The following is an 18,864-nucleotide window of genomic DNA, read 5'->3' as shown; positions in this document are numbered from 1 at the left end:
GTTGGTCCAACTTCAACCATGCCTGATCATGATTCCACTCCTGGTACCATGTTTTGTTCATCTGTAAAACAGAAGAATCTTTAAGACGATAAGTGGCTCTTACCAATTTTATTGAAGTCAAGCAATGCCAAACACTTCTCACTCTTTAGTGCTACATTTGCCTCTACTGACACCCAGTGGTTGCTGCAGTTTTGCCTAATCATGACATCCCCTACTTCCTGAATTTAATTTGTTGTCCTTCTTTTTACATCAGAGCATGTGATCAAGCTATTATCACGTTCAAGTGAGCCTTAACTTGACTTAAGAATACTTCAGAGACCACATCACTGGATATTAAACGAGGGATTTTTAAGTGCTACGAAGTAAAAAGAGTTGTGAGACGTGTAGCAGAAAATAGGAAGGCAGTACTAGAGATATGGATAAAATAGGAATGTAATGTGACAGATTATAGCACGTGTCATATACTCAAGGCCTGGGGCCCAAATCCGGCCCTTTAAAGCATCCAATTCGGCCCTCAGAAGAAAATATAGATGAGAGAGAAAACATATTATTGTGTAAATTACAAAATAATTGAGTTCATCTCAATCTCATATTCACAAATTCTATGAAATGAATGAATATTTTTAGGGGCTTACATTTTTCCTTTGTTTATATCACAGGAATGCAGTCATTTTTTATTGAAAATTATGGAAATAACTCTTTCCACAAATCTTGCAATTTCTCACAAACAATTCCACAAAATTCCTTTAAATTACCCAAAAATTGGTTACAAAATCAAGATTTTTTTTTACGTGAATTGAAATGATATTGAAAACTAAAAAAAAAATCTCCCACTTAGAATCTGTGGCCCACTTGAGATCAAATTGGTGAACTAAAAGGAGGTTGACACCCCTGGATTATAGTGTGGTATAAATTGTATGGTATATATTGTATAGTATATATTTAAAATTTTTTAGATTGTAAAGCTAATGCAGCACAAAATGTATTTGATTTATTTGGGCATAAATCTCTGAGAGATATTTACACTATGTGTATTTCTCAGCCTATAAAAAATACACTAAGATGTTTCACAGGCATATTAGTTATGAGAGTTCAGAATTTAATATCTTCAGTAAAGTCATCATTTTTATTTCCTCTCCTTCATGCTCTAATGATTTATGTGTCTTCACCCAGCTGAGGCCGTGGCCATCAGCCAGCAGCCGAGTCGGCCACCTTGCCACACTGACTTAGACACCAACATGTTGCCATCCAACCGTGCGGCCTCAGGGGCCATTTTATTTGTGCCATAACTCATTTCAGGGAACGTATGTCACTGCGGGTCTGCCTCGTGGGAGCAGCGCTCGCACGCATACATTACCATGTTTATTAACTCCACAGCTGATATTAACCTCAGTAGCGGCTGGGTGGCAAACCTAAGGCCTACACAAAGTTACTGGAAACACTACAAACAAAATACAGGGCTTGACTTTACATTTATATATTTTTATTTTCCACATTAGGGAAAAATATCGAAATTGTGATACTTATTCATGCTGAAATTCCACTGGGATCTCTCCGGCTTGTCACTACCGCTTATAGTTGCAGACTGATCGGAGAAATTACACGTTCCTTTAACCCATGAAGGCACTTTTATTCGACATGTCACATCCCATTGGGTGTCAGTCATCCCAGTGTGCCGTTGCTGTTGGGCGCAGACGATTTCATTCCATTTATCGCATTTACATAATGAATAATCAGCTGTTCCCACACTGGGTCTCATGCTGCTTGTGTAATTTATCATTTGATGGCCTCTTCCGAAGGCTTGTGTTTGGCCCTGTACCTGACAGGACAACATGGTGTGAAAATGTGTATCTTTTTGTGTTTCACCTGGTACAAACATCTTCGGAGTTTTTCCCCCGTGGCGCTGTTATAATTAATATTAAAATAATGTTGTATAATGAAGCTGAAAGAAGATGGCCAGATAAATACTTTAGTGAAGTGTTGAAAGAAATAACATTTCAATTAAACGTTTTAGTGCTTAGTTATGTCTCATCCAGTTCCTTGGGTGCTGTCTCGTCATTACTAAGAAGACCAGGAACCAGGGTTCTCGCCAGCACTGTTGAGCGTAGGGGCCCCCGACGTTGTAATTTTGCTCCCCTACGGAGCAATGGCGTCCCCTACGTTTAGTTTTCAGCAACATATGGAGGATTTTCTGTTGTTTTTTCCTTTTTTTAATTGGTACCGTCGTAATAATTGTTGCACAATTGGACACAAAAGGCTCTTCCAGGCGTGCATGGGTTGTTTAAACTCTCTTTTTAATCTCCATAACCAAGAAACACATACATCATCCGCAATGTCAATTGAATACAGGTGATCTGCTCGGATACCCCTGCCCTCGATGCTTCCTGTGTACTCACTCCGTTTGGTAACCATAATTACCGTCCAATATAAACAGTGTGCTTCAACCAGACATAGCGTGTAGCGCACATGAAACGTGTTTGGGCTTAGAGAAACATCATTCTTCATTCTGGTCGGACAAATTTGGGCCGTGTTCTCTCGAGCCAGGCCTTCTTTTTTTGGCCCGATTAAATGTGTCCGTCCTCCGCGTGTGTGCGCGGGTGTGCGTCTACCGCGTGTGTGAGTGTGTGCGTGTCTTCCGTGTGTGTGTGTTCCAATATTACTGCAGGTCCTACATATTATCTGATTTAAATTTGAAAAGCGCGTCTTGGAATCAGTCTTTTGAATAAAATATTATTTCCTGTCTATGCGGTGTGTGTGAGTATTTATTAGTGGAGGACCTACTGTATACACACACGTATATATAAATATATATATATATATATATATATATATATATATACTGTATACCAAACATGAGTAACTCTCTAACTACATTCATCATCACCTTCACCAATTCAACAAATAACTTTTAGCTTTAAGAAACAAAGATAAAGAAAACCATTAAAACCAAACCCAACTTGAGCTTTTCTTCACTAAATTTGGCCCTAAGAGAGTTATACATTTTAAAATTGTCTGCACCAGTGACAATGGCTCGCTCGCCATGCGATCCCCCTATGCTGTGAAAAATTCCTGGTAAGAACCCTGCAGGAACATTATGGTAGATGGACTTTTGTCACAACACCTGTTTATGACTACCTGTCTAGACAGTGTTGCCATACCTCGAAAAACTAATCTGACAACTGATTACTAATTTATTTACTGATAACTTGATTTTAAAAGTAACTACGTTAAATTGCAAGTTATTTAATTAGTTCCATTCCGCAGCTGCCGACAACACCCCCACTGCCTCAACATCAAAAATACTAATGCTTTTAGCAAAACTCACTGTATTGGAAGTGCCTTTTTAACAGTATTGACACCAATGTATCTCCTGACAAATTATTACCTGGAAGAAATACATGTTTTTAGAAGGAAAAAAATGGCAAACCAACAGTCTTTTTTGATCTGACATATTTTGTCTGTATGTACCTAGACCTGTATGTAACATGTGAGTGGTCCTCATGCTGAAAACATGGTTACTGTAATGCATAGTGACTTGGATAAGTAACTTTAATCTGATTATTGTTTTGGAAATTGGAACACAAAAAAGTATACGTATTAGTTACGGGTGTGCATCGTCATAATTCTGACGATAGGATTTGCGTGTCATGATACGATATGTCCCGATACAAAACAATATGATGTACATTGCGACAGTGATGTGCCGTGACCACTAGGGTTGGGTAGGCACGTTGCAAATCGAGACCACCAATGACAATTTCATATGTTTCTGCTGGCAAGTGTTAATTCAATTCAAATCAATTTTATTTTTATAAAGCAATTTCCAACAAAGTCATCTCAATGCGCTTATCAAAATATAAAATTCATAATAAGAAAGAAAAAACCCAACAAGATCCACATGAACAAGCATTTAGCCATCTAAAAAAATCGTAAAACACCATTAAAGAAACGTAAACAATTATTTAATATAGCCTCCATACTCTCCCAACAAGATATATCTCATGACACGGCAGCGCATCCGTTGTTTGTGTTGGAAACACAGAAACACGGAGAGAAAGACAACAATCACAACTCGGAACAGCCTCAGTGAGGAGCATCCACCAAGCCAATCCTTCCTTTTGTTCCATTCACTGTGAAAAGTATGAAACATGTTCTGACCTTACCTTTGCTGAAGCGCTGGTAACTCAGGTGTTGGTCTCCCATCTTTTAAAAGCTGTTGTTTTTCCTCAGAAAAAGTTTCTCTATCATCTCTAGAGCTGTCATCCTGCCTGTAGTGTTATCCCGCCCACTCGCTAGAGAACGTAGCAGCAGCGGTCACATGGCATCAATTCACTAATGTACTGTGAACTTACGTATAGCATTTAGCATAACGCTGTTATGTCCGAAGGCAGCTCCCTTTGGGCGTAAATGGTTGTCATCTTGGGGACCTGACTGCGCATGCGCAAACACGTAAAAACACGCAATGGGAACAGAGTCAGAGGAGCAACGTTCCTTTGGGAAGGGGCGTGGCCTCCCTCTTCCTTACAGCGGAGTGAGACTGTGCAGCTGTTCCAGGAAATAGCGCTGTTTAGTAATTTGGGCTGTGAAACGCACAAAATGCGGACACTTTCAAACTTATAGGTACTGTAGGCTATTGGAAATGGAAAAATAAAAAATGTATAATTATATTATAATTAAAACAAATAATCAAAATATCAATTCACCCTTGGGTAGGCACTGCCTACCTTGCCTGCCCTGACTGCACGTCACTGCATTGCGATATATCGCAATATCAATAATTACACATTTCACCTTGACCTTCACCAAAATGATGTGAACTGCAATTTATTTAATTGTTTTTAAACTTGTGAGAACAAGTAAATGGTAACTAACTGTAATTTAAGTGCCGATATCAAAACAAGTGTCAGAAAAAAAAATTCACTTTTGCTTCTACAACAGATTATGTTAAGTTCTTAAATTCTTTTTTTTTTTTTTTAAGTAACCAAATACATCTATAAAAGTGCCCAGTATGTTTTATGAAAATAAAATGCAATCAACTTCCAAGCTATAATCAATTGAGGAGTGAGATAGTTAACAAGGTCTAATGTCGTTCATTTACACCTGGTGACTGGGCATTTACGTGCTATGCAATTAAATTATTCTTATTTTTGTTAAAAAACATGATTAAAAAATCAATTTGGACATTTTTTGGATCGACATGAAATATCGCAATATATCACAGAATGCATTTTTTCTTACACTCAATACGGTTACTTAAATCAATAAGGTAAAATTTCATATTATTGTTGTCACTCATCAAAAAGGACCATTTGAATATTAGCTAATATTGTTAAAGATTTAATTCTGTGGTAAAATGAAGGTCTGTGCATTTCTCAGTGTTCTGCTGTGTTCTCCTGGTCCTGATGTTCCCCGGGGGAAGAGTCTCCAAGAGCATTAAAAAGGTCAAAGGGCCTCTTGCTGAGAGCCAGGTGCTAACCACTGTAACAAACTGTGTGATGACTTGTCTTCCTCTGATATAGTTAAAGGCACAAATTCTGCGTTAATCTTGTCATGTATTCGTCTTCCATACAAACTTATCACAGCTATAGGGCCTTTGTGTTTGTGTTTGTCTCCAAACAAGAATCAAGGTGCGCTATGGACGGCGTGTGTGTGTGTTTAAGTAGAAGCTGTGATCTCTTCTCTGCATGTTGCCCTTTGCCTCGCTTCCCTAACAGATTTGTATCCATGAGGCAGGGCAGCCTCAGGGCATCACGGAGGCTCCAAAGCCCACAATAAGTCTCTTCTAATAACTCCAACTCTCTTGGGATGCCTCTTTAACATTGAAACCCACACACTAATTATTGTGCGCGTGTTCTATGAGTCTATAGAGATTAGAGAGAGGAGTGGAGGCTAATGGTTGGGGCCACTCTTCTGCTCAAAGGACACACAGGGTGTTAAATGTTCTGCAATGTGTCAGATATGTGGGTGGGCAGAGTATCACCAAACAAACACTCCAGTAGCATCTTTAAAATCCCAGAAGATTATTGGGGAAATAGTGTAATTGTAAAATAATCAGCTTTGATGTAATATATTGAAATATATTGTTAAACTTAGAGAAATTGCTGAATTTAGTTTTTTCTTAAACTATTTTGTATTTTTATTTGACTGTTTTTAAAAAGTACTACTTTTTTGCACTATTTTTTTTTTTTTAAATAAGAGTAAAAATGGCTGGTTTAGTTTTTCATTTGTAATCACTGCCATTGGTCAAGGACTTTAAAGAACAGCACATGCATGATTTGTCTTAATAAATACATTTGGAAGCAATTCTTACCTTTAGTTTTCATTTTGTGTTCGATTAATAGCTTTTAATGTTTTGATGGTGAGATGTAATTCTCTGTCATGCTTGTGAATGTTACTCTACATTGTGAATATTGCGCTCAAGCTTGATTTATTACTGATTATAATTGTAATATCTGCTAGAATCAAATTGTTCAGCCCTAGTTACATGTGCCCTGAAATTGAACAATATTGTGTTTGTAATTTTTACGTTGGTACAAGTGACAAAGGTTGTTGTGCCTTAGCCCTGCCAGGAAGGGGTTAAAGGAATAATACTGTTGGAGATCAGAAAACCTAGAACCAAAGGTTAAAAAACCAATTCAAAAATGATGAAGTGAGAGACCAGACTATTTCTTATGCCGGTGCCTCAAAATAATGCCTTATTAATTTTGATCTGCTCTTAATTAAACTGCTACATTCATTTTTAACAAGTACTCAACTGTACAACATTTAAACATAAAAGCTGACACACTAATGGTCAGAATTTCCTCCCAATTCTCACGCCTCCCTGCTTTCTTTCCCTTCGTCATTTTGAATCCCTCGCCCCCACTCCTCCCTCTCCCTCTCCCACCCGCTCTGTCTCCATCTTTCCCTGCAGTTGTCAGAGTTGTTTGTCTCCTTCGAGGAGAAGCCTCAGGGCGCAGCCTCTTTAGCTCAAGTCCACAAGGCAGTGCTGCATGATGGGAGGACTGTTGCTGTCAAGGTCCAACACCCCAAAGTTAAAAAACAAAGCGCCAAGGACATAGTGGTGATGGAGGTGAGTCTGTGTCACACAGTGAATCAGCCTCGTCTGTATTAAAGACCGGGCCCAAAGCCTTTCAAATCTACACCAAACACTGCAGCCATAATATTAGGATCACAGGCATATAGAGTAAATATCATTAATAATCATGTTATTACTACTGTATCTGTTTGGAACACAAACAAAATAAAAAGTGTTTTCATTTGAATACGCAAAATAAAGCAAAATTAAAAAAAGTGCCTTTCAGGAACTTAGCTTCTCTTAAAATTTAGGAGATACTATATCTACATATTGTACATAACTGAAAGCGATTCAAAGAACGAGTTAATAAAAAATCATATTGACTTAATAAAGTCAATAAATGGCCCCCAAATCTTTTCGAATACCGGTATATATTGCTTTGACTTAAGGATGTATGTTATCGTATCCTAAGGTAAGCTGGACAACATTTGTTTTAACCATTGGGAGGCACTAGGTTCGTTCATATTTTACCTATTTAAAACAATACATAATTTTATTACATTCATTTTAAACAGCCTACCATCCATTCAACTCTTAAACAAATTGTTCATCTCTGTTTATTATGGTGTTGAATTATGGAATAAACTAGGTGAGGACATCAAAATGTGCCATCAAAAACTGGAGAGCTAGTTTTATACCTATTTTAAAAATGATAGTTTCTATTTAAGGGCTCATTTCTATTAAAGTGAAATGTTTAGGTATATTTTTGTAGATTTTTAGAATTTTATGATGATGTAAGGGAGACTGAACATGCACTTTATGAAATTGTACCTTTTTTACCTTTTCTTGAATACATATGCAGTTTATTTTGTGATTGTTTGAGATACACAACAATAGAATAGAATTAAAAAGACTTTTATTTAACTTTGTTTTGTTTCAATGATAAGTATTTGCTTTGGTGATTGAAATATTTGTTTTTGTGTCGAATCGTTTTCATTTTTAAGGCCTTGCTGAACATGGTCCATTTGATCTTCCCTGACTTTGCCTTCATGTGGTTGGTGGAGGAAGCCAAGAAGAACATGCCTTTGGAGCTGGACTTCCTCAATGAAGGACGCAATGCAGAGAAAGTGGCCTCAATGCTGAGCCACTTTCCTTTCCTCAAGGTCTGTGCATGAGCTGCCACTACTTCTACTGCAGTACATGCAGTTACCCGTAAACAGCTGAAGCTAATCTAGGACGGCCTGTTTCAAACCTCTAGCTTAGCAATTAGAATATTCAGTATCCTTAATACGGGTCAGAGTTTCCCACTGTGCATGAAAGCTTCCATTGTGCTGCTTGTCAGCTCTGACTAAATTCCATCAGAGCAAGGTGAACAGAACCCTGTCATGATTATTTCTTTCATTTACAGAGCTGAACTTTATGTCCATTATCATTTAATTTCCTGGGGTCTATTTTCTTGGTACAGAACTTTTTATTAACTGTGGTGAATATGAATTAGAAGCTCTCCTTTTTTATAATCTCTCTCTCTCTCTCTCTCTGCTTGATGTCAAACATTAGAGCTAAAATGTTCTTACATTTTGCTAGGTGTTCTCTTTATTTTCCACTTCATTTTTTTTTGCATGTTTTAATTATATAAGTATTTCATAGAAGTAGAGGAATGATAATAATAATAATGACTTGGATTGGTGTAGCACTTTTATTACGATGACACTAAAAGCACGTTACAGAAAGCTATTTTATGCACACGCTTTCAGTTGAATTCCCAGAGTTCTTGACACTTTTTGGTTAAACTGATGCTTAACTCAAATCACAAGGACAGCTCAAATGAAGGACTATTTTATGTAACTTTTACTAGTAGAAATGAGAGGCGAGTTAAAAGTTGCATTTGCAATAAAAAACATTTTAAACTCAAAGTTGTGGGGATGGACATGTTTAACAAACTGTGATATAGTAATTTTACATTCCCATACCTCCAACTGGTTTTATGAAGTTAAAGGCATGTGATGGTTGCCATGGTATTATAGACTTCCTTGTTCAGCTGGAAAGCATGCATGGATCTGTAGTAATATGGCTGATGGTGGCATCCAAATGCTGCATTCAATTTTTTTTTTTCGTCTTTGTGTGAATGTTGTTTGTACATCTTATCTAATCTGCTTGTTGTACTTTGGAACTGCATATATCAGAGTCCCCACAGTTATGAAATTCTTTGAAAAGTTAGGGAATTTGAAAAAACGGTTTTCCAGTCTTGAAAAGTCATGGAATAGTTTAACTTTTTAATTTAATTTTGGAAATTTTTTATTTTTATTTTAATGTTTAGAATCCAACCTTCGCTATTACTATGGAACGTTGAACAAGTCCCTTAACCCTAACACCTTGTGTTTAGGGGTGAGTATTGGCAAGGATGTTGCAAATAAGATACGTATCACGATACTTGGGTAACAATACGATTGTATCGCAATATCACGATATGATGTGATATTCTCCCCAGTTAATATCAAAATTAAACGTAGAGATGCCGCTGTTTCTCTGCTAACACCCCGGTATGATGTCTTGCTAGGTGAGCTCGTAAGTTAGTCGTGTTCCCACAATATTTCACGGAAGCGAGGCAAATCTTGCAGACGGTGTTGTCCTTATCAAGCTTGTTTTTATTCCCTTTAAGTTGGAAGTCAAAGTACTTCCAAACATGAGCTTTGTACAGTGGAGGCTTTGTTATTTTCTTAGCCATGTTGTTTGGAATTTGAGTCAGTCCACTTCTGCCACTGTGACTGCCTCTACTACAGAAATGGCGCTGTGACGCACAGCAAAGTGGCTCTACGGCGAGTGGAGGTGCGGAAGTGGCAAAATTATCAATTTTTTTCCTGTAAAATCGGCACCCAAAAAATCGCAATATATATCGTGAAAACGATTTTACTTTTAACACCCCTACTTGTGTTGTACATCACTTTTAATGAAGAAAGTGTCTATTTGTACGGTTGCCGTACCGACAACCCCCGGTGCTATTGGTACGGTTACCAAAGTACAAGTACGTTGCGTCTTAGGGTTAGGGTTAGGGTTAGGTTATGAATAAATATTGCAACAATCTTTAGGGTTAGGGTTAGGTTTAGGGTACGTTTTGGTCTTAGTCACTTGACCTAAACTGACCAATGACTGATCTATCACGTGATGTAAACTGGTCTAATAGGGTTGCTGCGTACAGATAGAATGTAGGTATATTGATACGGCAACCGTATGGATAAATGTGTCTGCAAATTGAAATTTTAATTTTATAATATTTTAATTAAACATGGTAGCACTTAGTTAATTGTTGTTTCATGTTGCATTCAATAGTCGATACATCGTTATTTAAAAAATATTGCAAAATGGGTGTTGAAGGCAATTGTGTAATTGTACAATGCTATATGATAGATAAGTGATGGACACAGGTTGCATTCACTGTGCCACATTTTTGCTACTAACCGTGGCACACTCGCAGAGCACTGATACACTGGAAAGGCACGCTCATTTTTGCACTCGAAAGGTCTTGAATAGATTTCAGCGGTTCAAAATTAAGTGATGGAGAATGTTTTGGAAAAGTTTTGAAAAAAATCATTGTGAAAAAAGTGTGGGAACCCTGATATATAGTCTGTGATGTAGACTCTAGGAAGAGTCTAGCTACTGCTTTTGCAGTATAGCTAATGGGGATCTAAATAAAACAAACAAGCATCCACCAGCATATTCAAAGTTTCATTTCTCGTTTCTTGTAACTAAGCGCTAAAACGGGCTAAAATGCTTTCTTGCCGTAGACTCTTTATAATCGAAATATGAAGAGTACTCCTGACATGAAAACATGATATGTAAATGGTGATTGTATTTCATAAATATGGAGGCTAAAAGCTGATCTAAATGACTCCAAAGCAATTTCTGACATAAATTAGTAACAAAGTTTATTTATTCAGCTTCAGACCCAAGTGCATAAGATTTAGTCTGCTTACTGAGGTTGATGGTGTCAGAATAAATAGACTTTGTAGTGTACAAAAGGAAAATCTATGCAATAATAAGCAGATTTATTATCAAGTCTACAATTACAGGTGATGATGAGACATGTGACTACATCAGGGTTTATTAAGAACATGTATGTAAATTTCTGCTATATCTGTCATTAAAATAACAAGTGTTTTCCCTCTTGCTTTTTGGAACTTTGTCTCCCTTCAGGTTCCAATGATCCACTGGGATCTTTCCACTAAGAGGATCCTGACCATGGAGTTTGCGGAGGGAGGGCAGGTCAATGACAGGGAGTACATGAAGAAGCACGGCATCAACGTCAATCAGGTGCTGCTTCGCTGTGTGTTCGTCGCAATTGTTTCTCGTTAATTGTGTATCGATCGATCATTCAGCCCCAGCTTCAGTCAACATGTGAGGCCTTCAGGCACAGTATTGAGTTTTGGCCATGTTCTCTCACTGTATTTACAGGGATGTATCACTAGATCAACATAGCATCACACTGCTTGTGTGCAAAGTTTTAAGCTTTTATCCACCTTTGTTCTGGGCACACAACTTCCTTTTTTTTGGGTGTAACTTCCTGTGTGGTGATTAGATAAATACATAAAATAAAACCATGAAGGTAAATATGTCAATCAGTCAACAGAAATATGGTCTAAACACAAATTGCCAACATAAAAAGGTAACACGGAACAAAAAGCCAGAAAAATGTGTTTTTATGTGGAAAAAAACTGGTACGAGACTCAGCGATGGTCATATACACAGATGCATGGATAGAATAACGTTTGGTAGATTATTTCTTTGGTAATTATTCCAATAACATTGGATGGTAATTATTAGGCACAGTTAAATAGGCTTTTACATGTCTGTAAACATGGGTGTCACTTTTGGTCGACACAGTAATATAAATGTAATGACAAACTGTTATGAATTACACACTAATCTAGTTTTAAATGTTTATGCAAATCTCTGCACTTAGGTGGAAAACACACATGTGGACATAAGCAGTAATGACGTGTGATATCGTATAGATGGTTAGACAGTAGACATAGGAGAACACACAATCACATTATGGGAATTACCGGATGGTAGTGGTGGAAGATTGTCATTTTTGTGGTGGTACAAGATGGATGAGGAACCCTATGGAGCTCAGCCTTTTGTTATTACCACATCATTACAAGGCATTGATGAGACTGGACGATTGTTTGTGCTGCAGTCTGACTCATGTGAGGCTGCATCACTGTCTGCAGATCACAAGATCAACTTAGTCCAGTATTACCTAGAGATCCTTTCTTGGTTTCCCTATGGTCTGAGAGTGTCAACCACTTCCTGTCTAATCAGGTAGATGTTTTGGCTCCGTGCTGCATTGCTAACAAAGTATGAGTGTACATATTGTCATTGTAAGGATAACTAACAGTGTTTATTGTGTACATTGATGTCAACCAAATGGCTGATTGTGGTGTTGTGCAGTGATGTGAAAAGAACAGTAGCTTTAAATATTCCCATGATGTCCAGTCCAGCTGTACAGCATTGGTTTTTATAAAAAACTGGAGTGTATTTAGATTAAAGTACACAGGTTTCTAACTCATTTTGGAAATAGCCAAAGGGATTTCAAATTATCCCCTTCTTTTAGTTGTAATTGTACCAACGTATTTATTTTTAGCCAACATTTTTCACTGTGGGTACATTTACAACTTATTGAAAGATAATTCTGTTGATTATTGGGCACCAAATATATTGTTTAGGAATGCATGAAGATGATAAACCGTGACTTGAGCTGTCTGGGGTGATTTTACACCAGTGATCTCCGGCCCACTTAAACCACTCTAGGATTTTTTTTCTCCTGGAAAGTTTGTTTTGTTTTGCCCTGTGGGAATACACAACTGGACTCTGGAGCATATCAAAGAATGAAAATGGCGGGTTGGAAGCCAACTCTGCCACAAAAACACCAAAACAAAAAAAAATGGCTATATCACTGAGGAAACGTGAGTCATGGAGTCCCTGACTTGCCTCACCTTTGCTTGTTCTCTTCTGCTTTTTACTGTTAAAAATGATACCGAAACAGAAAGTGCAGTGTGAACACAGGTGTTAGAATGATCAGATTTTCTCTGCCTATTCGATCACTATCCTGACACATTAGCAGCCTCAGTCAAGTCTATCCTAAATTCCTCCATCAATCTTGTATGCCAGCTTATCTTGATCAGGGCTGTTTGGCACCAGAGCCTTTGTAATACACTATACAGTGTTAATCTCTTAGTAACCAATAGGGATACCTTTAAAAAAAAAGAGATCTATGCTAAAACTAGCAGTGCACAGTTTCAGCACATACAGAAAATGCAAGTATACACAGCAAGATGTACTATTAAAAATTCAAAAAAACATCAACCAAATTTTTAACACATAAAACTTTTCCAATCAGTGTTTTTTGTAATAAATAACAAACCCTGTTCTTAAAAAGGTTTTGAATTTTGTCGTTTACTCATTTTTTCCCTCAAGATCTCAGAGAATCTCGGTAAGATGTACAGCGAAATGATCTTCGTCCACGGCTTTGTTCACTGCGACCCACACCCTGGCAACGTGCTGGTTCGCAAATGTCAAAAGAGCAAGAAGACGGAGATCGTTCTGCTCGATCACGGCCTGTATCAGGTGGGAAATCTCCACTCCTCCTGGACATAAAGAAAATAGCATTTGTTCTAATATTGCAATCCATTTTTCATGCTGCCACATGAAGCCGGGAGTAAATAGGTAGAGGAGGAGCTGCACTCAATAAAAGCACATGGCACACACACACTTTCACAAGCAAACGCACACTTTCATTAGAGCTGCAGCAGGATAAAAGCTTTGTAATAAACAACTCATTTGATGTTGTTTTTAGCAGATTGGCGTGTACTGTTCAATGCATTACAGCCTTAATAATACAGTCTCTGCACACATGTGCACAACGCACACACGCATACACACACTCCATGTTTGTTAACATACACACACGCCCTCAAGCTGATGCAGACATCCACAGGTCTTGCCCAAGTTTGTTTACTGCTGGCTTCTGAATTCATGAGGAGACTCTTGTAATAAATATGCGACCCCATCATTTTTCACACACACACACACACACACACAGGCACAAATACACACAGTCACACATGCGCGCACACGCACATCCCTCAGACTATAATGGCACCAATTTGAATCTAATGGCTTGTGATTTCAGCTGTCATTTTAGAGTAGGGAGTCCAGTCGGGTACAGGCACTCACTCACAGCCAGGTTCACTTCCATTATCAGTCGGTAAAACAGGCTGCGTCCGTGTTTAAAGCTGTGTTTGGATTGAAGTGGCATAGGCGTCCATGCTTAATGCTTGTTGGCAATTCAAACAAGAAACATTTCTAATTTATGTGCTTTATGTTAAGCTATGTAAGAATTCATGAAATATTATATTTAAAAGAATATAATTTAAAAGAATGTATTCAGGGTTTTATAATCTTTAGTGGAAACATGATATTAAAGACATATATAAGTGCTGGGCATGTGAGCGAATGTGTGAGTGAATAATTTTATATAATTTAATCACCGTTAACTTTATTGCACTACCTACTGCCATCCACTGACATGGAGACATACTGCATAATCGGTATACAAATGTATGTTTCCTTTACCAGCACAAGGAGTTTAATGAAGGCTTTGGCAGTCATTTCCTTTATGCATTTGAAAAATAAAACATTCACAAATGAAACTTGTTTGGCTCAATGTCATTCTACTCATAGAGAACATAATGCCTTGCTCTGCTCTTTCTCAGGTCCTCCAGCCAGACTTCCGGTTGGACTACTGCCGTCTATGGCAGTCTCTGATTAGAAGCGATATGTCCGGTGTGGAACGGTACAGCCGCAGACTTGGAGCTGGAGACTTGTTCCCCCTGTTCGCCTGCATACTTACAGCTCGGTCCTGGAACGCTGTGAATGCCGGCATCAGTTCTGTACCTGTCACCAACGCTGAGGTAAGATCTTTCATAAAGGACCGAAAAGCTTTCCATCACTACCAACGTCTATGATTGGACTTGTTACTGGTAAGGATCAGACTTCACCAGGGGGGCCCTTTATCACCCATTCTATTCATTGCATGAATGGACAGAAAATCAAGGCACAGCCGTCTGGTAGAGGGGGGCGTGTTTGGCGGTCGGAGAATTTTATGTCTGTCATTTGCAGACGATGCTGTTCTCTTAGCCTTTGTCAAACTTGAGACTCTTTCTCGGATAGTTCATAGAAAAGTGTGAAGCGGCTGGGACGAAGAGCTGTACTTCCATTTTGGTAGCGAAGCATCACAGTTGGGTAAGAGTTGATTATGAGAAAGGTCTTACCTCAAGTAGTTTGAGGATCTCAATATCTTGTTCACAACTGAGGGTGGGATGGGGCTGGAGAATGACGGACAGATTGTGGCAGATCTGCAGTTATAGAAATGCTTGACCAGTGATGGTGAAGAGATCTAAGCCTGAAAGCCAAGCTCTCGGTTTAGTGGTCCATCTATGTCCCAGTCCTCACCTATGGTTATTAGCTTTGGGTAAAGGACGAAAGATTAAATATCAAGTACAACTGGCTGAATTGGGCATGTCCAGTTGGGAGGTGACCCTGGGGCCAACCTAGGACTAGGACATGCTGGAGAGCTTATTGAAATGGCACTTTTTTAACCTATGATAACTAGATTAAATCCAAACAAAAGCATGATGCTACATTCTATTAAAAAAAAAAAAAAATCAATTACTATCTCAGGTAGAACATGATTGTAAATGAGCCATTTAAATCTATGTGATCTATGTTATCTTGGTTGGATATGGGCGTCTATTCTCTTTTCTGATCTTTTCTGTTGGAAGGACAACAATGCTAGGTCATGGATGCAGATAAAAGTAAATTCAGTTGATGGAAAAAGTTGACCACAATCTTTCTTATTTAAAAGTAGATCAACACTGAAAAGGAGTCTGACTAAACCCAAATAAATCTTTTGTTAGAGGACAAAGACTAAATTAAACAATGGTATTCGGTTCATGTGTGTGAGAATGTGTATCGAGAAAGATTGTCTGTGTGTGCGTGGGTCACAGTCATTGCCAGTGGATGCTTACTTGGCAGGGATCAAACTCCGGTTAGTGTGCTATGCCAACCCAAAGCACAGAAGGAGCATGAAGGACCCCATGGAGTCTCCTCCAGCACAGGGTAGAGGGCTTTCCTTCATAGTGAGTGGTGCTCTCTCTTTAAGGTCAATGTTAAGTTCTAACCCCTGGAGTTGATGGTAACTCTTTGCACTAAAACTCTAAAAAAAACGGTTCATTACACAAAGGATTATAATGCTCTAAACTAAGTAAACACAAGCATCACTTCTTCAATAAATCCATTTATTTATGTACTCTGTGTTCAAGATTGTATTCCATCTTAAAAAGGATAATGAATGATTTGAGAATTGTTCTTAGTGTGAGAGCAGTGACTTAACCCACCAGCTTATACTGTAACTGGTCTGTGTCCTCTAAACCCTTAGGTGTTCCACCAGGCCATCTGTGCTAAAGGGTTTATTTATTCCTCCCTTATGTACTGTATCCATTGGACATGGGCAGAAGTACAACACAACAGTCTGTGCCACCCCCTCACATATGACGCAGAATTTGTCCCAGGCCAGAATTCTTGTAACTCCCAAGCTGAAAAAGTTGACATAAATGCTCAATTTCTAAATTGTATTATTATTTCATCTTCATTCCAATTTTTCTCCGTGCCCCTAACATTTCTAATTGTTAGGTCTATGCTCCCTTGTACAGTGTCCACCTCGGTAAATGGTTATTATGATTTGGTTTGTTGTGGATGAGCACAATGTGGAGCTTAAGTTTCAGTTTGTGTCTTTGTGCTGCACAGGTACTGTATATACAGACATTAAGAATACTCCTATATTTAAATACTTTCTGAGCCAAATGCATTGACATTTTGTTTCTGAATGCACTGTAAAAGGACATGATTGTTCATATCAAAGTGAACATTGAAGATGTCTACAATCTCATTCTGCTTTGGTGAAACTACATCATCTGTGGGTTACTTCATTAGAAATTTCCCAAACGTTACAGCCTAGGCGTAATGAAATTTTAAAATATCTAAAATGTCATGTCGCAGTCCAAGATATCTTCAACTCCCCTCAATTAAAGATATTTATATTATTTGTTTAGGAAATCCTAAATTAAAGTACATGTTGACCATGTCAGGGTTGGGGTCAATTATACTTTTCATTTATAATTACCTTTTGAATTATAAATGTTCAGTTACAAATCAATTATGATTAAGGAAAGCCGCATTTTTTCCAATTCCAATTAAATTCCATTTCTTATTATTCCCCTGAAAGTCAATTACATTCTCAATTACTTAAGTTCAATTACAATTTTACCAACTTTTATCCATACAGTATTTAGACGGCTAATAGGGGACCATAGTGCTTTATTAAGGATCTCCTTCAGCATGTGTATGTTTGTCATTTAAAGGCCTGTTGTGTGGATTGTACACGTGTCGTTTTAGCCGTAAAAGCCCAACTAAGAGTTGGAATTAACTAATAGCTTTAAATTATTTGTACAAAACATCAGTTACATTCACAATATTAACTTCTTATGTGTAAGACATAGAACTGTAACATGGTTCACCAGGTTTGTGTTTAATTAAATTGTAATTGACAGTTTTTATAGAATTTCCATGCCAATTAATTATCAATTATCTGAACTTGATTACAATTCAGTTATGATTACAACGGCAACAGCTTTCCAATTACAATTACTATTACTGTATATTGTACCCTAATTGTAATTAATTGTCAATTATGCGATTACATATATAATTGACCCCAACCCTGGACCATGTTGACGAGACTAAATAATGTATATCCTATTCACATGAATGGAGAAAAGTGATATACTGTAATTTCCAAACTATAAGCCGCTACTTTTTTCTCACGCTTTGAACCCTGCGGCTTAAACAACGACGCGGCTAAATTGTGGATTTGTGGAAGCTTCATGCCGCCACAAAATTGAGCTCCGCCACATTAGACCAGGTGGAACAATGAAATTGTTGACATGAAATCGTTCTTGCTCGCACTAAATCATTCTGATCACTCATTTTGTCATGATGCACACTGCCTCGTCATAGCAATGATGCGGAGAAATGTTGTCAGAGAGAGAGAGAGAGAGTGCCAGCTGCAGAAGCAATAGCAGCGTGGATGCAGTAAAAGTCAGCCAGTTTGTAATAGAAAGATAAACAGCATAAAGTTGTTAAATCACCGCGTCAGGTTTGTTCAGGATTGATCGGTGCTCTGGACTCTGCGGCTGATGGAGACACTTCCATAAGGAGGACGAACAGACGGAGCGGAGATCAGAACAGCCTGGTCTCCGCTCCGTCTACAGTAAAAGTCAGCCAGTTTGTAATTGTAGCGTAACAGCATGAAGTCGCCAAATCACCACGTTGGATTTGTTCAGAAACCGTATTCTGACTCAGAGTCCGACTCGCTGTGATCACTCCACGGTAGTTCACGGTAAAAAGAGCGGACGAAGCGGTGGATCAGTCTGGTTCTAGTAAAAAGTGACCATAAAAAGCTGTAAATGGACTGAAATGTAGACGTGGGACAGTGAGGAGGAGACTTCATGTCGTAAAGGAAACTTATCAGTTGAAACATGGACATTTCCTTGAAACCTAACTTGAGTACAGCAGCCCGCCTACCCGCCTGTATTGATTGGCCGAGTTGTCTGAAGGGTACCCTCATCAGCCAATAGGGTGCCGCCTTAGTTAGGCTGCGGCATTTGTGTGAATTTTTCTTAGAAAATTGCTAAATTATTGTAATGCGGCCAATAAAACAGTGCTCTTTA

At 38.2% G+C, this 18,864-nt stretch overlaps 1 protein-coding gene across 2 annotated transcripts in view; it reads left to right on the top strand.

The window, feature by feature from the left end:
• The window catches only part of adck1 (aarF domain containing kinase 1), a 75,638-nt gene that overhangs the window by 38,427 nt on the left and 18,347 nt on the right, over positions 1-18,864 (top strand). For both annotated transcript variants that reach the window (XM_028437383.1, XM_028437384.1), the window contains exons 5-9: positions 6,914-7,072; positions 8,023-8,181; positions 11,210-11,326; positions 13,493-13,642; positions 14,791-14,988. In XM_028437383.1, coding sequence (XP_028293184.1) covers positions 6,914-7,072; positions 8,023-8,181; positions 11,210-11,326; positions 13,493-13,642; positions 14,791-14,988 — 783 coding nt within the window. The remainder of the gene's footprint in view (positions 1-6,913; positions 7,073-8,022; positions 8,182-11,209; positions 11,327-13,492; positions 13,643-14,790; positions 14,989-18,864) is intronic.

This window comes from Gouania willdenowi, chromosome 22 (genome assembly GCF_900634775.1).
Source record: "Gouania willdenowi chromosome 22, fGouWil2.1, whole genome shotgun sequence".
Classification (NCBI taxonomy): domain Eukaryota; kingdom Metazoa; phylum Chordata; class Actinopteri; order Blenniiformes; family Gobiesocidae; genus Gouania; species Gouania willdenowi.
The sequence above is the reverse complement of the archived record's forward strand: the minus strand, read 5'-3'. Positions and strand labels throughout refer to the sequence as shown.